This window comes from Egretta garzetta, unplaced genomic scaffold (genome assembly GCF_000687185.1).
Source record: "Egretta garzetta isolate BGI_Z169 unplaced genomic scaffold, ASM68718v1 scaffold536, whole genome shotgun sequence".
In the NCBI taxonomy this organism is placed as follows: domain Eukaryota; kingdom Metazoa; phylum Chordata; class Aves; order Pelecaniformes; family Ardeidae; genus Egretta; species Egretta garzetta.
The window spans coordinates 1072398-1091668 of record NW_009260068.1 but is presented as its reverse complement, the minus strand read 5'-3'; the positions used below and the strand labels follow the sequence as shown (position 1 = coordinate 1091668).

The window sequence follows — 19271 nt, the reverse complement described above, 5'->3', positions numbered from 1 at the left end:
TCCAAACCTTATGCGTGCCCTTTAACTTTGTCCACGTACTATCAGGCACGCTCCATCGTTCCTAACTGGAAAGGTTGAGTTGCAGAGCCCAAATTTTGGAAGAGGCACAAAATGGCATCCCAAGGCCCAAACAATGAAAAGAAGTATTTCTCTATTGTTAAAATGAACTAAGTAAACAGAGGACTCTCCACGCCTGCTAACGAGCACCGGGAACTCTTAATATGCTGCCTCTCGGCTCATCCCATGCAGACGCATACAAGAATCCAGGCACAAACTATGACTCCAGCGAGACTCCCAAAGCTGAGTAAGGTGGCTTCACCCCCCCCGGCTTACACCACCGAAGTGGCAGAAGGCTGGGCACAGATCAGACAGCGCTGGCTTCCGAGAGGCGGCGATGGTAACATCCCGAGCATCGGGAAGAAGGAGATGACCTTTCAGCCTTAAAAAACACAATCCTCTCACTATGCTCATTACTGAGCCCTGCAAGACCTCGGCCGTAGGAAATACGTGGAACGCTAACAGCATACAGATGCTTCCACATTAACGAACTATGAATCTGCAAGTCTTTACCATGAGCCAAACATTTGATAAGAAAACAATTATCTCAGCGCGTTTAGAAGTTAAAATAGCCATGTTTCAGAAGTCTGCACAGGCTTTTATTTTCAGGGCTCAGACTTACTTCTACTCCATGAAGAAGCGATTCAGTCATACTCCACAGACATAATGCCAGAGCTTTTGCAGCAGCAAAGGGCTTAACCAAACAACCAGGGCTCTGATTTTTAGACCTGCAGGAAGGCTGCCTGACAGGAGAGCAAGAAGAGATGTTTTGCAGGCAAGCGAAGAGAATTGCTCGTACTTCTTGCTTACAGTTCAGAACTGTACCTCAGAAGTACAACGCATCAGCCTTTAGGAAGCTTTAAAATCGCCTTCAAGCTCCCTAGTACTCGGGGCAGCGGCCAAGGACAGCCTCATCCTCAATGTGCCCATGTATAACCCACGGATGGTTTACTTTGCAGCAGACCAAGCTAAGCATTTGTCCTATATTTAAGGCACTTAGCCCCCTAACCTCCATTTTCTCAGCTCTCTCTGGACAAAAAGCCATCTAGGCTAAAAGCAAAGAAAAAAAAAAAGCAGGAAAATTAATTTCCACAAGTTTTAATTTTATTTTACAAGTAACTGGTAATTGATGGAAAAATAAACCAATTTAACTAACTACATCTTCTCCGTCAGGTTGCTGTTTGTCTTGGACACTCCTGTTTACTCTGACAGCTGAGCTGCCCTGGATTATTCTGCATTCAGAAACAAGAACCTCGGGATCCAGTTTCTCAAATAGGGTTTGGTGAGCTGGCATTGCGAGTAAGAAGCCGAGTACCACCTATTAAGCATTGCCCTCTTAAAGCTGCCATCTGCAGGCAGTTTCAAAGCCTGGGAGAAAGAAGTCAGTTTTACACTGAATGGAGGATAAAACCACTCGTTCTTGTCTATACAGTAACGTGGCATTCCAGGACCAGAGGAATGGCTGCCTCTCCCTAGACAGCACTCTTCTCTACATCACAACTTGGCAAATACAGACTTCAAAAAACCCAAAAGCCAGAAAACCAAACAAAAACCAGACGACAGCTATACTTCAAGGCACCCAAGCTGCAGTATGTTTCTTTTCTGTTGTAGAACGTTCTCCTCCTCATCTGAAACAGCACACACTGAAATTGCATCTGCCAGAAGAGCCTGACAATCTTGCACTGCTGTTACCTGGCTCTCTTAATTACACAGAATTTCCAGCTTCCCCACTGCCTCCTTCAAAGTGCCGTCACCAAGAGCTACAAGGCGAGAAGAGCAACGTGTGAGCACACCGCACACACAGCTGCATTCAAGAGGAGACAGAATCACACACACTCACACAGAAAACCGCACACGAAATGGAAGATTCCAAAAGGCAAAGAAGCGTAAGGCATTTACCCTTGGCTTTGCTAGTTCTTTCACAGTTTCAATCTCTTCGTCGGAGATGATGTCAAGGAAGCGAACAATTCGAGGTTTGTCCCACTCATCTTCCTGTTTGACAGGGCCCAGAATGTACCTAGGATTCCTGTTTCCGTCATAGTAGCGGCAGAAGAGTCTTTTTTGTCTCCGAGGGGTCTGAAAGCGAGGTGGAGCAAGAGATAATCAGAGAACTGCCATATGACATCAATATCTCTAAGAAACAAAAGGCGTCCGGAGAACAAGAGACAGGAACAATTCACTTTCCTTACCTTAATGTTATGTTACAAATTAAAGGGATGCTTTAAGTTTGAGAAATTAGTACTTTCAGCACATTAATGTTACCCTGCAATACTGCAACAAGCAGTACTTTAGAGAGCCCTATTAAAAAGAGTTTTCTCACTAAAACCCCACCCTCATTCAATTCCGTATGTAAATCTAGACTTCCAGCATCCTTATTCAATTAATTACAATTATGTAGTGCATCCAAGTTAGTCAGCAGTGCCTGTGGCTGTATTACTTCTTGTCTACTGGACAGAATGAAATGGGGAAGAAATCCAACACATGCTAATCCTCGGTTCTACACACTCAGCCAACTGCTATAATAACTTCCTTGCTTTCACGCCACATACAAATTCTTGACATTGTTGTGTTACGGTTGGTTTCATACATTTGAAAACAGTCTACTCCACTTTACCATTTTGAGACCCTCCCCACGGCACAGCATTTCGTACTTCCTTCTCTCGGGCAGGTAATCCTTTTTCTTAACCTCAGTTTCCTTCTCCATCTGGTCTTTTGAATCTGTGCTGGACTTATTTGCTTCTTTTTCTTTAGCCATGATGTATTCAAAATATTTCATGTTCCCATTTGCTCTTTGATGTTCAGGATCTATTGACAAAGAAACAAACGAGTATCACTGGCAAGTTTCCAACGTGTGAAGAAGTATCCAGAAGCGGCTATTTACAGAAGGAAAAAGAAAACAGATGCATGCTACTGCTTCTCAGATAGAAATTAGAAACATCTACTCTGGTTTGAGAGCATTCACAGGATAGCTAAAACTCCGAGCTAAGCTGGAGGCAATGCTAGCCTGCAGCATGCACATATCCTTAGTCATCTTCAGGCAAACACACAGTGAGCTCTCAGAGCTAAGCTCAACTCATTCACAGTTAAGAAAACTGCTTACCGTGAGGCCAGGATCCCCCAAAGGCATGGGGGTCCAAACACTAAGAAAAAGGGTTTGGCCATTCCAGCCAATTGCACCAGAGAGGGAGAGACAAGGGAACGGGACATGGAGAGAGCTGGGACAGCATGACTGGCTTTAAACCTAAAAAATTCCCTGAGGGGAATTAAGATTTCTAGTGACAAAGCTTTTAACAATCACTAAACTTACAGAATTTGCTTCGGTTCATTAATAAATGGTTCTCATTAGCCTTTGCTATGTTAAGGTTTAGTTCTGAGCTTCCCACAGCATCCATCAGCAGAATATTTATAGAAGCATAAATATTTTTTGTATTTCATAAAACTGACAGAATCTTAGCTGACTGTATTGCATTCTGTATTTCATATTTTTCACGTCAAGCATGCTTAATTTGCTTTCAAATAATGTGCAGAGATTTTGATATCGCCAATATAGTCTCAATTTAATTAACTGTGTTCTTGCCTGTAACTAAGGCGAACTAATCCCAACACAGGAAAGTAAGATGTAGCAAGAGAACCAAATTTCAGGCACTGATGACTAAGACGGGTAAGTGATTAGAAGCCAACAGTGATAGAAGGCAGAAAACACTTCAACAGAAAGGAGCAATCCTTAGCCATGACACTTTCTGACGTGGTAGTTGAGACTATAATTGTCCAATCTAACTTATGCTAACACAAGTCTTATTTTACTGAAAACTACGCATCAAGGTGTTAATGGCAGAATCAGTAATAATCCATTTTAAAAACCCATACACAAGTCAGAACACAGGCAGGACCGCACTCCTCAGTACGAATCCACAGCCAGCACCTGCTGGAACACAGAGCTAGGTCGTGGCGAGCTGCAGATCTCTCTTCCAACATACCCAGTTCCAGAAGGCGTTTGGTGAGCATCATGGCTTTGCCCAGATCCCCCTGCTGATACACAGCATAACTCAGGTAGTCCAGAATGTAGACTTTGTCTGCAGAAGACACTTCTCCCTCATCCAACTGTTTCAGAGCTTGTTCCATCCAGAGCTCGGTGTGGTAGTAGTCAGCTTCAGTGTAGGCAATCTTTCCCAGTTCAAAGCAATCTTCGGCTGTTAAAAAGGACTTGTGCTTCACGCCTGTATTTAAAACAAATCAAACCAAACAGAATTTACACAGAATTCTGGACCGGTCTTTAGAGTAACATTCAGTTATTTCTTATTCTTCACAGCACAGTTTATTTCTGTTCTTCAGCATCTCCCTTCTGTGGTGGCTATTTGTTGAAGACTCAGTTTAAGTATCTGAAGCCTGCAAATCCTTGGCAGAATACATAAGCAGTTAGATGCAGTTTTCCATTGCCAGAATACCAGCAACTAAGCTAAATGTCTTCAGCTTTAGTGGAAAATAACATAAACTAAACCAAACCTTCCTTCTTCAAAACCCCGAACACTTCAAGCAAACCAATAGTAAGCCAAATGCAAAGTTTCAGGAATCTGTTTTCAGAGACATTATTGCATTATCGCTTTCAAAACATTACTGAAGCACATCTTGTGAGCGACAACTTAGAGGGGGAGGAAAAAGAAAACATCAGTCAGTAAATTCCCAGCTGCTCAAGATTTTTGTAGTCAGTCATTTTTAGAAACATTTTAAGAGACCTCTGAAAGAGTAAAGCACTAGTAAGCAAATGACAGATTCCTATTTTTGCCACTGTAAATTAAGGCCCAATGAAAAACCAAATTTAATCCTGTAAAAAGGAAACAGGACCTGCCAGTTTTACAACTAAAATTCCGTTCCTGGTTACATCTTAACACATCCTGAATTTCTCATAGCAGCTCCCACAGCTGCATTCAAACAGGGGAATTCTTCGGTTGAAGACGTGCCGCAAGAAATTAAATAGCTGAAGAGACAGCCCGTGAAATGCAGTATCCAACAGAATAACTTTGGTTTTGCTCACTAATTAAACACCTTGTGGTCTGGCCAGCGATTTCAGTTTTCTGAGCCTGAAGCTGCCAACTCTAAAATAACACAAAAATTGGGGAATCGGGTGCGGTGGTGGTGGGAGTGCTCTCAAGAGAGATCCTCTGGAACGGGTAACAGGTTGCGGGGGCCATAGCCTGGTACATTTAGAAGCAACGTAACACGCACACATCAAAAGGCAAGTCTTTAAAGAGCACTTAAGACTGCAATCATCAATAGGGTTGATCGTTAATATAGAGAAACAGCACAGCCTGTAATGCAGGAGAGAGAATTAATAAGCTATATGACAGCAGTTAAGATTCTGATCAAAACCTGGCATCCTGTCCAAACAGAAATTCCCTGGGTAGGAAGACAAGGAGCACAAAGAAGCGACCACGTGGGATGTTCCTCTCCGGAGCTCTGAGGAGACCAACCTATTCTCTTTTATACTCTAGAGCTTTTGGGTTCTGCAATTACACTTTATTACACACAGACTGGGCAGCTTATTGCTTCAAAGGAAACAATAAACTACAGTCCACCCAAAGCACTTTGTCGTGTATTTTTGTGCTGTTTTAAGAAAACAATAATGAACTGCTTATTGTATTAGAATGAATCTGTAGGTCCTTGAGACAGTCTTGAACTAAATCCAAAAGCAAGGTTATACATCATAACATATAAAGCCAATTACCCTTAATTTTATTAGGCATCTGACCACAACGAGCACTTGCAAAAACACAGATGGATTGTACAGAGTTGACTTTTTGCCAGTTGGCGCAGTATTATTTTCAAACAGAGGAAACAAGGAAAAATCAGCAGAGAAAGTCTTCTAAGAAAAAAGCGTGCCTTCTCCTGCATGTAAACCTTTTCAAGATTACCTCAGGTAATGCCACATGAGCTCAAGTCTGTGTATGCACTCTCTTGTTTTTCAGTTTATACGCACCATGAAATTTAAGCTCAAAGAAAACTTCTGTCACTCGCCATCTGAAAGGTCCATCTTGTCCATGAGATGGAAAGGGATAATAAATGACAGAACTGCTTTCTTAAAATGCATTACATCGTGCAATAAAACTAAGTATCTGCCAGTGCACAACTACTTCAACACAAGGAAGATCCTCACCCAGGCAAGAGTGGGGTTTATTGCTATTGATTTTTTATTAAAAACTATTAACACTAAATTGTCTTACCATAACTAGAAGAAAGATACAGACTTCAACTAAAAAGAAATTTTCAGGTTCTACAAGCAGAAAACGAGCATGTGAGCAGACCGAGGAGAATGACAGGACAAAGGAGAGTCTCAATTCAGAAAGAAACTTGCATTCTGTGCGGTGCATTTTATCCACGTGCACTTGGGCAGCGCACTGGCAGAAGCAAGCCCATGAGTCAGGAAAGCCAAGCGGGCATAGTTTCCAACAGAACCACCACTGCAACAAAGCCAGAGTGTCTGTATGCCAGAGCAGGTCAGCCCTCCCTGGGTTCCTCTTCACCAGCACAGCCTGAAGCAACAGGTTTCTCTCTCTTGAGGTGTGGCAGAATTAAAACTGACACCTACATCAACCTATATTCAACAACTCACATCGCCCCACTTTTCATAAATTCTTAGCTCAAATGTTTCCCTATTGTTACCTTCACACTACACAGTTTAACAAGACAGAACAGAGTCAAATGATTTGTAATCAGGACATATAGTAAAAGTCCAGTGTCCTCTGAAAATAATATCAATGACACTTACCTGGAAGATTCCCCCTTGAGAGGGTGTCTGTATCCAAATTATACGTGTCTTGAAGCCGCAGGAGGGCTTTTGCTGCACCAGTCTGATCTTCATCATTTGGGAAAAACTGCCGCTGGATAGTCATGTTGGAGATAAAGCCTGGGAAGACAGGGAAACACTTGGCCTCCTTTGTCCCAGGAATTCTATAAACTTTATGCATGAAAGGATGCCCTACTACAGGGAAAGCTAGCATTTCAGGAAAGGCCACTAATAAGTCAGGAAGAGCTATCAGCCCAGCAGAGCACCAGCAGTTTGTCTCTAAAGGACAGGAGTACCCCCTCAGTTTCATGCAGAAACTATTTCTGTCTTAACAGGTTTAAAACAAGAAAAAAAAAATAGAATATTAAAGATAATACATGGGTAATTTTTGCAACCATTCCACTTAATCTGCCTTCCAAGAGGCTTTTAATTTAGTAACAAGGAATTCACAAATAATTCAGAATGGAAAAAAAACCAATCAGTGCTACAAATAGCAGTGTAAAGATTAAGGCTGGTCAATAAAAAGATGAAAACCAAAAATGCAGATGTCTAATTGCAAACAGCTTTTGACACGACTTCAGGCAACTACACAGCCACTATGAACCTGACGGCTTTCTGTGGACGTGGGCATCAACGTATTTACATAGAAACCTGAGAAACACACAAAGTTAAAAAGGTTTCTCAAGACCCATCTTCACACAACTCTGAATGGAACTCAAGGCATGTGTTGAAAAGTTAACTTTTTTTTTTGTTTTTAGTGAAAAGAAAGCAAAGGAACAATCAAAAAGAAAAAACTTGGGGGCTTTTCAAAGAAGCACCAGGGTGATGTTTATGGAACAGAAGACGAGCAGGTTCTATAAAGTAAAAAAAAAATTCTCTCTAGAAACCGGTCCCTGGTCATTAGTCACATGTAATCATCTCCCCTGGTATGAAGGGTTCCTACTCCTCTCTGGTGAACACACACACAACCACTGCTATCACTGCTACTTGAAGGGCCCTTCCTGGAGAGCACTGGGAGAACTGATGCAATTTTTCACCTTCCACTGCTGCACAGTCAAGAGGCTGGTGGGCTGTTTGCACCGATGGGGGAAACAGAACTCCAGGAGGACAGCTGAGGAGGGCAGAACCAGCATCCTGGTACACGCAGCCACCAAAAGGAACTGCGTCAACAAAGTCCACCATGAGGACCCGAGTTTGAACAAACTGACAGGCACTCTGGCATTTTCAGAAAAGTAACTTTTCTACCCAACAAACTCTTTTGTCCCAAGATCCAGAAGCACAACAAGCTTTACAGTGCTAACTAAGGACAGTGCCAGTATGATGTCTGTTAAGTTCATCTGCTTTCCCGCCCCCCCCTACCTCCCCCATTCAGAAGAAGGACTTAAGATGCACTGGTCCAGATTTCTGGCTGGCAGGTGCAGAGCCTTTTCATTTGGCAAATGGAGTCCCTCACAGCAGCGAGGGTGAAGCTGAATGTGCTGGATCCTTATCAGAGACCAGTCCTCCACTTTTTTAGCATTTCTTACTAAAAACCTACACCTGGTATTAGTTAGTTGTTGAGACAGATTCTCACAGGTCAAATATAATCACCCCAGCTTCTTTGCTGCTAAGTGTCTTTCACAGTCAACTACTTCATATCCTGTTCCCTACTGAAGGGCTTCTACTCTTGCTGAAGAAAAGAGGCAGCAAAGTATTTACTACACTAATTCAGATCAGTTCCACAAATGCTCAGTCTCTGCCAACATTCAGGTTTTGAATCATCACACCTTAACAACTCTCATATCAACATATCAACAGCAACAGCACTTGACCATACTCAAGACAGCCCCACGTCTTACACTCAGAAGAGTTTTGTTCCCTTGTTTATGTTCAATGGAGTCATCATACTTGGAGATGAAATTTCCTACAATACTAGTTTGCAAGAAGTGGGACAGTACACGAAGCAAGCCATGATCTTTGCAAAATTTAAAGCACGCAAGGAGGTTATTCAGTTTAAACATCGCAGTTTTCCTAAAGTTCAAACGATAGCACGCTGACAGCAAAATGGCAGGTCTTCTAGGATTATTTTTTATGAAGGCACCTCAAAAGCAGACTAACAAATCTAATTCAAACCATAAGATGTGAAAGACATAGTCAAGTAAATGCAATTATCATGTGATCCTTGTTCTTACTACAGGCACACTTACCATCTGACATGTCCTTCAGAACCAGGCTCTCCAGCTCACCCCACTCTGTGTTAAGACGTTTCATCAACTTAAATGCATTAACAGGATGTCCCAAAAACCCCTCCGGGTCTTTCGTAGCAGTATCTGTCAGCTGATCCAATTTCTCTGCCCACCTATAGTGAAAATACACATTTGTTAAAGTCTCTTGTAAAAGTCTGCCAATGCACTATAAAACTGATTTCAAGCCACTCAATGGTCTTCCCCAATAAAAAACCCATCACAAGTTGCAAGCTTTTACATTATCTCTATATAAAGCTCTCCTATAGAAGGAACAAAAGGGGCTTTTTCCTTTTTTTTTTTTTTTTTTTTTTTATCTTCCTCAGCTGCAGGCCAAGCCTTGTGCTGCTCCTATGGCCTTTGTTGGAACATGGCTGAACAAGCTCCTTCCTACAAACACTAAATGCAGTATGCCAGCAGTTCCACAATGAGTTTTCAGGCAGGACTAACCAAAACCAAAGCTTTACCAACATTTTTGATCTTTCGTTTTTAAATGCTCTTATTTCTAAAGTTTGCAGTAAGGTAGAATACAGAACGCTTGTCTTAAATATTTGCAATATTTGTATTACAAAATACAACACTTGTCTCAAGTATTTACAATACAGAATGCTTGTCTCAAATTATTTTATGCTTAGACACACACTCTTAAATCTACAATAAGCCCCTTGCCTCCCACCACAAAGCTGCCTTCCACACTGTAAGCTCGTATTAAGAAACATGTCATTCTCACGCTCCCAAATGAAGAGCCCAGGCCAACGTTCTGGTGCTACAGTTCTGACTCCACAAACCTCTCTGACACTGTCAGGGACATAAGCCATTCACAACTCCAGTGTGCTCCAAAACAAGCACACCTTTCAACAACTACCGTTGTTCATATGTCATTTTAATGGAAACGTCCAGGGAGCCTGCTCCAGTCTCAAGCCAGCAAGCACCTCGGTCATACTACAAGCACCAGCGCTGCGCTACTACACGTCCACAAAACAACCAAACTTCACCTCTCTATCCAAAACAATGCAGACCTAGAACACAAAGGCATGTAACAATGCCCTGAAATCAAGATAAATTAACATTAAAAAAACCACACCCCACAGGGAATACCAAACATCAACACCAATATAAAGCAAATACAAAATCCATAGCCTGGCAGAAACTCTGTATGCGAGCCAGCATTCAGCTTGCTCCAGAATTTGTATGCCTGAATTAATTTTGCCTGCTTTACCGGAGACAGGTAGATGTTTGCAACTGTTAAAGGTGCCACTGTTTGCATTCACTCTTCCCACACTGCCTTTAGTTGTTTTCCTGCGCTCTGACAGCCCCTGTCTGGGTTCCTGCCAGCAGCAATGTGAGTTCAGTTTCAGTTTGGGGTTCCCTCCAAAATGGAGCGCTCAAAGTGCTTCTGTGGACCAGTTCCAGCTTCTAGGCAAGCCAAAGACTGAAGAAACAGATTTCAACAAATTGCACGTGCACGTTGCACACAGGCAAATCCATCGTACATTTCCCACCACGTGACCATCAAACCTAACGAGTAGCTGAAAGTCACTGCAACCGGGAGCCACAACCACAAGGCCAGGATTTCTTTCAAGTAGTTTCTGTTTCATAAAAACCTCCACCACAAGCCACCCGCAAGGTGTGAGCCATCCTCCGCATTTCAGTGGATTACCAACTTTCACTGAGTGTAAGTCAACACCAGCTAACAATACCCTTCAGCCCAAGTACAGAGTGCAGCAAACTCAAGTGACACCAGCATTTTTTTCCAGGTTCTTCTATCTCTTTGTGAGAGTTATTTTAACTTTTCTGACCTGACAGCCAGTGCCTCTAATATAATAAAAACAGAGCTGCAACGCTTATATCATAAGTTGTATTTACACAATTTTGGATGCCCGACAGAAGTACCTTTCTTCCTCAATGGCAGAATGTAATACACAAAGGCTAAAACGTCCTCATGAGAGATTTATACACATTATTGAAAGCCAGGAAACCATCCTGTTCAGCAGTACAAAATTTTTATTTCTGGCTGTGATGAAATCTGACATCTTGGGCTCTGGTCCTCACACCTATAGAGCCAAGCAATGTAGTCATGGCAATGGTCGGGTCTCTTGTTATATTTAAAAGCAGTAAAGAAGTTTTATTTTGCTTTAATTTACTTTTATATCTAAGTATAGCACGTAGAAAGAGACTCTGCCCTTGTAGTGGGTTATTACTATTCATTGGTTAGCCACTCACGAGCGATATGGCCATGCCAACACCTTCGAGGGCTTTTATGTCTGGTGTATCATGGCAGTCCTTGTAACACTCATTTGCAGACTTGCTGGGTTTTAGTTTCCACTAAGCTGATTGTCATTCAAAGAACTACAGCCCCTTGGGAATTATGTGCAAGCAGGAGTCCTAAAGTGAAGGTATCGTACAGAAAGCGAGTTGATCAGCCTTCACAATTAGAAAGCCGCACAAAACAATCCAATGGCTCGGAGATAATAACTTAGGACAAAAACCCGGCAAAAGCTGCTAGTTTAAGCTTTGCCTCAGAGGAAAAATTCCACAAATTTAATCAGCCTTGGGAAGCACTTTTTACATAAGGGTGGACGCAAATTATTAACTATTAGCATTATGAAACAAGCTGCTTACTTTTTGATCTGTTCCAGCTTGCTTTCCTCTGCCTTGATGTAATCTTTCAGTGACACCACCAGATCTTTTTCTGTATTAATTAAGTCTGTCATATGACCTAGAAAACAAATGAACTTGGTTAGACAAGGAGAAACAAAAAAATGAGAACTGAGAATTAGAGTCGTTCTTCCCCTCTTCAATTCTTTCTTCCCCAAACCCCTTCTGCATTTGCTTAAATAACCCTGAAGGAGTATTTGAGTAAGGCTTCTTGCCTTTTTTTTTTTTTGAAGGAGAAAATCTCATGTTGCCATGGAAGTTAACATAATATCACATATTTATTATTAGAACTAATTTAGGATTCATTTGGAAAAGGAAGTAGGTTGCAACGGAGTAATTTTTCATCCAAGCATATATAATGCAGAGCAAATAAAGACAAAGCTGCAGAAATATACAAAGACTTCACATTTGATATACAACACTAATCCAATGTTTTATTTTTAAGATTACTTGCGTGACTTCAAGAGGTCTCCTAACAGACCCTGTTATTAATTAATAATTGCTTCATTTCCTGCAAGAGGGCAGCTGAAGTGGTTCTTCATGAAGCGATACAGTCCATGTCTTCAGCTGTGCCACAAGCCATCAGAACCCCGGAGAGAGTACGCTGACATACTGCCATCATTATGTACCCTCAACAGCTGTTTCACTTGCTTCAACGTTATGTGCAACAGTCCACATCAAAATATTGTTTAAAATCCAATACCTATAATACGTAATGGATACAAAGCCTAGCCTGGGTCATTAGACTAACTAGACTGACTTAACTCAAAGCATGTTTCTGCCAAAAGAATAAAGTCGATGAAGTTGTATGCACTAGTAGGTGGATTTAGTTCTGTACCAATTAAAGCCTTGCACGCCATTAACACATTATTGCAGACTCAGTGTTGAGAGCCGTCAAGAAATTCTTTTGGCTATGCAGCGCATGCACCAAAGCATGTCTCACCAATGGAAGTGAAGAAGTCCGTATGGGCATAAGAAAAAGGCAGCAGAAGTCCAAGGGCTACAGTACACCAAATCTTGTTGAATGCCATAGTTCAATAGCTGTCTCCTCACCACGTACCTACAAAGGAAACATAAAGTAGGTAAAACATCCCTATTCACCAGAGAGCTGAATCTACCTTCAAAAGAGACAGCTTGTTCTCTTGGGGCTGCCACTAGTGCTTGAGGTAGCAGAACCTTGCGATACGCTTGAGCAGCTCTCACAGAGAACCAATGCCCTTCTGCAGACTTTCTTACACTTTTGGCTTGTGTAGTAAGAGAAGAAAGAATAGCTTGGAGACAGGGTCTTCACAAACACGCTTCATCTTTTTGACATCTAAGACACACTGCAGATAGAGCTGCTTCACAAAAAGTACCCAAAAACCCAAGACCAAACACTGAGAAAAACGTAACACTAAGTTAAAACACGTATTATCAAGTTTATCCACGCAATGAAAAAAAAATTATTCCTTTGATCAGTCAAAAAGATGCCAGTGGAACAGATCTAAATGAAAACCCTGTACAATCAGTCCACAGAGTACTTGCATGCTCCTGCTCGTCAGCTGCCACCATCACGAAGCCAGCCTCCATCCCTGATACAAAAGGTTTCTCTGTCGGCTGGTTCACAGTCAGTCCCTGGGTAAATGCACAGCAGGCTTATGGCAGAGCTTTCTCCCACAAACAGCTGCCAAGCTCTCAGCCTTTCAAGATCCTGAACCCTTTTAACAGACTAGGATTTTCTCCTACCGCATGCTTTAAAAGTAATTACGCTGTCTTGGAATTCACAAGATTTGCTTTTTCCCCAAAAGCTTAAACTCTCACGTATTGTATCTGCTCAGAAAAATTAAAACAACCACATGTACTAACAGAAACTGTTTTACAACTCTTCCAATGGCAAGAGAACTAAAAAAGAAAAAAAAATAAACATCACAAAGCAAGGCCAGCTACAAAGTGGCTCGGCCTGTTTAGGGAAGAAAGCAATATGCTTTTGATCGAGTTGACAGCACTGGTAGTGAACGCCATAAACCCAGGTGTGCCATTCACACAAGGTGTAAACAAAATTGGGAAAGTGCAAAAATCACACCCAAAGAAAAACCATGCTACCCAAAAGCAGAGGTATTAGCAGGAAACGCTCCCTTGACTCCAGAGTGCAGGATTTCTTCTCACATTGCACCTGAAGGGTCTGGAAGCAGTTCCCTCCTTTCCTTTCTACCTCTAGCACTATAGAAAGGGTTTAGATTTACTGACTTGGTGGATTGCCTCTTGGAGAGGGCAAGCATAGTTTCACTGGCGCTAACAGGAACAACAGGAAACTCGTCCGAGCCTGGAAAAGCAGCACCATCTCCAACTCTCGTAAATCATCTGAAATCTGCATGACCAAAATTGAAGAGCTGAAACATTCTGACACATTCATCAGCAGAAAGTAAGTTGTAAAGTAAAAATCTGGAGGGAAGCCTGGAGTCCTGCTTTTTCCCCAAGTCGAGGGCCTCGGTCTCACCGATGCTCTAAACCAGCCCTGCCGTCCACAGCAGCATTCCTCACCTCCTCCTCGCCTGCGCGTCCGCTCCACAGGCAGCCAGGCCACCAGCTAAATCAGGCTATTCCAAACTTAACTCATCCACAAAAGATCCCCCCCGACCCCTCATTTCACTGCAGTTCAGTTCTGATACAGTTCACTATATAGCCATGTAACACCCACGCCAGTACAAGTGGGCAATTAGGAGGCAGGAACTGGCAAGCCAAAGACAGCAAAGGAAGGCAAAATTGTTGTAGCAGGACAGGTTTCATCCATTTGCGAAACTCCAGCCCTAAACACAATGAACAAACATGCAACCCTCCAGCCAGCCTGTAACACTTACCTAGTTTTCAGCATAAACCAGGGATCGTGGCAACACCTATACAACTGTACCTCTCTCTTCCCTGACTAATGTCGGTCTCATTAAACAAGAGCTCCAATTGAGTAACTGCTGTAAGTGAACGGGTCATGTCTGGAAGCAAGTTTTCTTCCTGGCAAATTTCACTCTTTACTTAAAAGAAGCTGTATCCACGCGCCGAAGGACACTGATGTGCACCTGCACTCCTGTTAATTCGTATTTTGCTCTGCAGAAAGCCAAGTGCCTCCTGCTCATTCAGCACTCAAGCTACTACATCTGTGAATCAATTACAAAGCACAAACAGTTGTACTACACGATAAATATTTGCTAACATTATCAATACTCAGAATTCACAGAGCTATTTGTTTACCGCACTCAGCAAAACACAGGAAAAGCTTCAGAAAGTTTACTTTTTACTATGAGCCAACGTACAACTTTTCTAAAACACAAACAAAAGGAAAGCACACCAAAAAGATGATGAAAATGATGTCTTTTCTCCAGCGACAGCCTTCTACCTCCCACAGGAGAATGATGCCGTACAGCCTGTTCGAGTAGCACGCGTTGGAAATGTTTTTTCGTCTTCTTTACCTGCCTTTACAGCCTGCTCCAATTCCAGGCTGACTCCGAACGCAGTTGCAATCCTATTCCCTCCTTGTACCTTCACAGGCGTACAGCAGAACGAGCGAGTGGCAATGGTCACAAATTGCAACAAGGGAAATTCTAAGCAGGTGCAAAAAAAAAAAAAAGTTTCTCACAGCGACAGCAGTCAGGCACTAGAAGAGTTTGTCCAGAGAAACTGGATTTCCCATTCTTGGAAGAATTTCAAAACTAAGTGGGACAATTCCATGTGCAGCCTAACCTAACCTCCAAGTTCACCCAACTTCAAACGGGAGGTTAGGCTAGATGACAGCCAGAGGTCGCTTCCAACTTGATTTTTCTTTCCTTTCACGGTCTCCAGATTTTCTGTCATTCGCAAGGATTCAGACTCCTGTAATAGCTTTCAGCCACCCAAGATCACTTCCCTCCCAGACAGAATTCATAGAGTTGGAAACAGAGCCCAAGGCAGCGGCCAGCCAAGCCTTCGCTGCCCCAGCAGCAGTTGCTAAGTAGCACAGCTTTCAAGACTACTGCAGAAGGATCAGCTACAGGTTCCCAAATCAAAGAAAATAAAGCTCACTTAAGATAAATGCTGGAAGTCTCTTAGATGCACAAGCTGCCAAATAAGTAGGCTTAATTTCTTCCTGTCAGTGACATGAAGTAAAACAAGATGAAAATCCTCTCCGCATTATTCCTGTCGGTCTGACTCTCCTCCTCAGCAGTGTCCCCCAGGCACACACAAAGATGGCAGCTGAGCATCTCGGAGAGGAGGAATCTGCTACCCACATACAGAAGTGGGAGTCCAGCTGACAGCTCTAACACAGGAGCTTTCCGACTTCCCATCAGAAGTACATTTGCCGAGCTTTGAAACAGTAAAACATGGCAGAGCAGGAAAAAAAAAAAAAAAAACACATGGGGAAAAAATAGCAAAGAACAAACAAATATGACGATACAAGGAAAACAAAGCGGCAATTAGACAAATGATACTGCCAAGCGCAGCACAGGATTCCCCAAACAGCAGGGACCACAAATGCCATTTCAAATGATGAAGCTTAGAGGTGGGTTTTTTGAGGGCTTTATTTAAAGAGTCCAGCTCTGCCCTACAAGTAGGAACAACCTGCAAGAGTCATAGGAGAGTGGAAGTGCACGTAGCATCCATGCAAGCAGAAGGAAAAGTGAAATTGAGACAAACTAGAGAGTGACAGAACCTCGCAACGATCCAGGTCACGCTAATCGGTGACCAAAGACTGAAGCATTTAGCTGAGGATGTTTATTATACAAGCCTCCCCACTGCCAATTCCAAGCTCCCAGGTGCTTACCAGAACCCAGAAAACAGAAACTGAAGGTGTACTTCAACGTGGAATTATTCTGGAATAGCTCTAACTTAATTCCAAAACAGCTTCTTTACTTAAGTAAGAAATAAGCGACCTGCTCAAAATTAAGCCTGCTGCAAGGCCCGGAGTCAAAACTGTATCACCAAGACCCTCAACTTTTGATTTACATACTAGTCCACTCTCACAATCCTTACTGTACCCCACTGTATGTTTAAATAAATCAGTTAAACTGAGCTGAGGGCAAGGAAGAGGATAGTACCAGAAACGATAGCGGCTCACTGCACTAAACCTCTGTCTCCAGAACAACTCAAGTTACAGCCTCATGACACGATGTGACTGGGAATACTACTCAAAAGGGAAGAACTTTCCCAGAGAAAATACTAAGCACCAAGAACATTTAGCTGTCTTTGTTGCTTAACAGTCTCGCCGGACAGAAACATTAGAATCCAGTTCCCCAAATTCTCTAGCACGTCACGTTTAAAGGCTGTTTTAGAGTTAAGACCCAAGCAGCAAGAGAAAAAAGATTTTCCTAGAATTGCTGCTAACAAAAGAACATGGCATGGTTAGGGTTCTTTTTAATGACATAGTTGTAATAGAATCTTTTATATATATATATGCAAATAATATTATAATCTAGTAAGAGAGAAGAATAAATTTTAGAGTCAAGTAGGTGACGTGTTTTAAGTATCATTTATTGCCAACTTGGAGACAACATTTGTGAGTCTGGGTATAGAACAGGCATGCTCGTAGACAATTTATACCCAAGGAACCAGAGCAAGTTTTAGCTTGGTTTCATTCCAGACTGAGACTGAATGGACACAGCCCTCTCAGAGCGCACTTGTTTTAACTCCCTAAGCCAAGACAAAGAACACGGGCGATGGAGCAGAGCACTTATTAGACACAACAAGCAGGAGGCTATCCTTCTATTTATCCTTCTGCTCAAGGATTAGCGGAGTATCTATAGAGATACACAGAATATTTTCAGATATTAAGAGTGATTATAAAGAAAGCAGGACAATCCCAGCGATCAGGAGCTGAAAAACAGGAACAGATAAGAGCTCTTTTAGGCTGAGGTTGTAGCTCAGCAGGTGGTTCCACAGCAGCAGAAAGCCTGCAGAAGGGGAACAGCGAGTCATTCTGAAGTTGTTGCAAGAACACAAGTGACAGCAAAGATGCTGTTTCAGCACAGACTTTATTTGCAGTCTTTCCTCAGTTAAACAGACACAATTTATCAACTAAGTTTTTGGTTTTTAACAGGTATATTCTTTCAGACCGCTTTGTTCAGAAAACAAAGTTTCCTTATCTATATCAACCTCAACATGGAGGCAAGAGTTTTCCTCCCACAAACCTCTATTTATCCTCACTCCTTCCAGAGCGTTACTCATTATCCATCCCTAACGTCTTTCAAACTGCACCGGGTAGTTTCTAATCTACATGCACGCCTCAAAATCACAGCTTTAAACACTAGATTTTAAAACCATTCGTTATACAACAACACTTAAATCTCTACAGGTCTGAGAGCCGTGCTCTCTCTCCTGGCTCGATGCATAGCTCCCAATGCACACGTTAACCCTGTCGTCCAACCAAAGTTTCTGCAGCAGCTCCTGTCTCCACACGACCCCCTCCGCTGCGCCAGCAGACGACCCGTTGTGCGTAGTGCTACACAGTGAATTAGCAAAGGGAACTAATAATCCACATCAGCTCTTCTCTGCTGGGAGGCGAGGTGGTGATTTCCCCCCCACACACTCATTTCTAGTTTGGTTTATCAGATGAGCCAGCCGGTGTCAAGAGCACAGATCAGGAACTGCTTAGGGGGGCTGCCACTGGACAGCAGTTCATGAGACACTGCTGCTGCTTCTTCAGCTCCTAAATGAAGCAACGGCTGGAAGAGATATGCCTACCTATGCCACAACCACCGCTTAGAGAGCGGAATTAACCCTCTTCGCATAGCAAGATTCAGGCATGTTCCTGTTACTTTGAGTCCCAGGAGGGGGAAAAAATAATTAAGAAGCTGTGCAGAGTACTCTAGAACAAATCAAATGCTTTGTAGCGTGGTTCAAGACATTCAAACGTATCCAGCCATGATCCACAACTAGTAACGGGCGCAGAACAGCAAGACGGAGAACATCTCTTACCCCAAAAGCAGGCCTCTGCCTCCCGAACAAACTGGGAAGTCATTACCTTTCCTTCCCACCCCTGCCAGAATACCGTTTGCATGCTTCGCTGAACAGTCTTGGGCATCCTAAGAAGCTGCATTTAACATTTATCTACTTGCTGTAACCAATAGCTTCTTTCATTTACTAAAACCCTGAGCACCGCATCTTTATGTAGCTAAAGTAGGAGCATGCTTAAGCGCTCGAGCACCTCTGCAACTCCTCTTACTGAATTCAGCAGAAAAAAAAGATGCCTGAGACCGAATGCTGGGCAATCCTTTTGACACCTTCTCCCTGTAACCCCGAAGCACCTTTCTTCTAAGAACATCCAGCTTTTCAGGTAAACCGGGAGATTCACTCTGACATTTTTATTTTCTTCTTCGTTCCACAGCATCCTGCAGACTCCACGCGGGAGTTTTCCCTTCTAAGCCAGGTTAGGTCCCCTCAAGATCCCTGCTCCAAGGTATAGCGCAGTTAGACGCACGGCAGGTTTTACCTAACGCAGTTGGCTGAATCCAGCCCAAAGCAGCAGAAAGGGAGGGAAATCACGACGCCAAGTAACTTTTCATCCATCCCAACGTGAAGCCGTTTCGGCGCCCGAGCACTCCTCACCCCCG

At 42.8% G+C, this 19271-nt stretch overlaps 1 protein-coding gene across 6 annotated transcripts in view; it reads right to left on the bottom strand.

The window, feature by feature from the left end:
• Positions 1–19194, bottom strand: part of P4HA1 (prolyl 4-hydroxylase subunit alpha 1) — a 33676-nt gene extending 14482 nt beyond the window's left edge. For 3 of the 6 annotated variants that reach the window (XM_009641168.2, XM_035896659.1, XM_035896660.1), the window contains exons 1-8: positions 19151–19190; positions 12662–12778; positions 11683–11779; positions 9025–9176; positions 6821–6958; positions 4035–4274; positions 2672–2862; positions 1957–2133 (exon numbers count right to left, since the gene is read on the bottom strand). In XM_009641168.2, coding sequence (XP_009639463.1) covers positions 1957–2133; positions 2672–2862; positions 4035–4274; positions 6821–6958; positions 9025–9176; positions 11683–11779; positions 12662–12749 — 1083 coding nt within the window. In that variant the 5' untranslated portion in view covers positions 12750–12778; positions 19151–19190. Of the gene's footprint in view, positions 1–1956; positions 2134–2671; positions 2863–4034; positions 4275–6820; positions 6959–9024; positions 9177–11682; positions 11780–12661; positions 12779–19150 lie in introns of all 6 variants that reach the window. The other 3 variants (XM_035896661.1, XM_009641169.2, XM_035896662.1) reach the window with 3 other exon arrangements.
• Between the last annotated feature and the right edge of the window lie 77 nt (positions 19195–19271).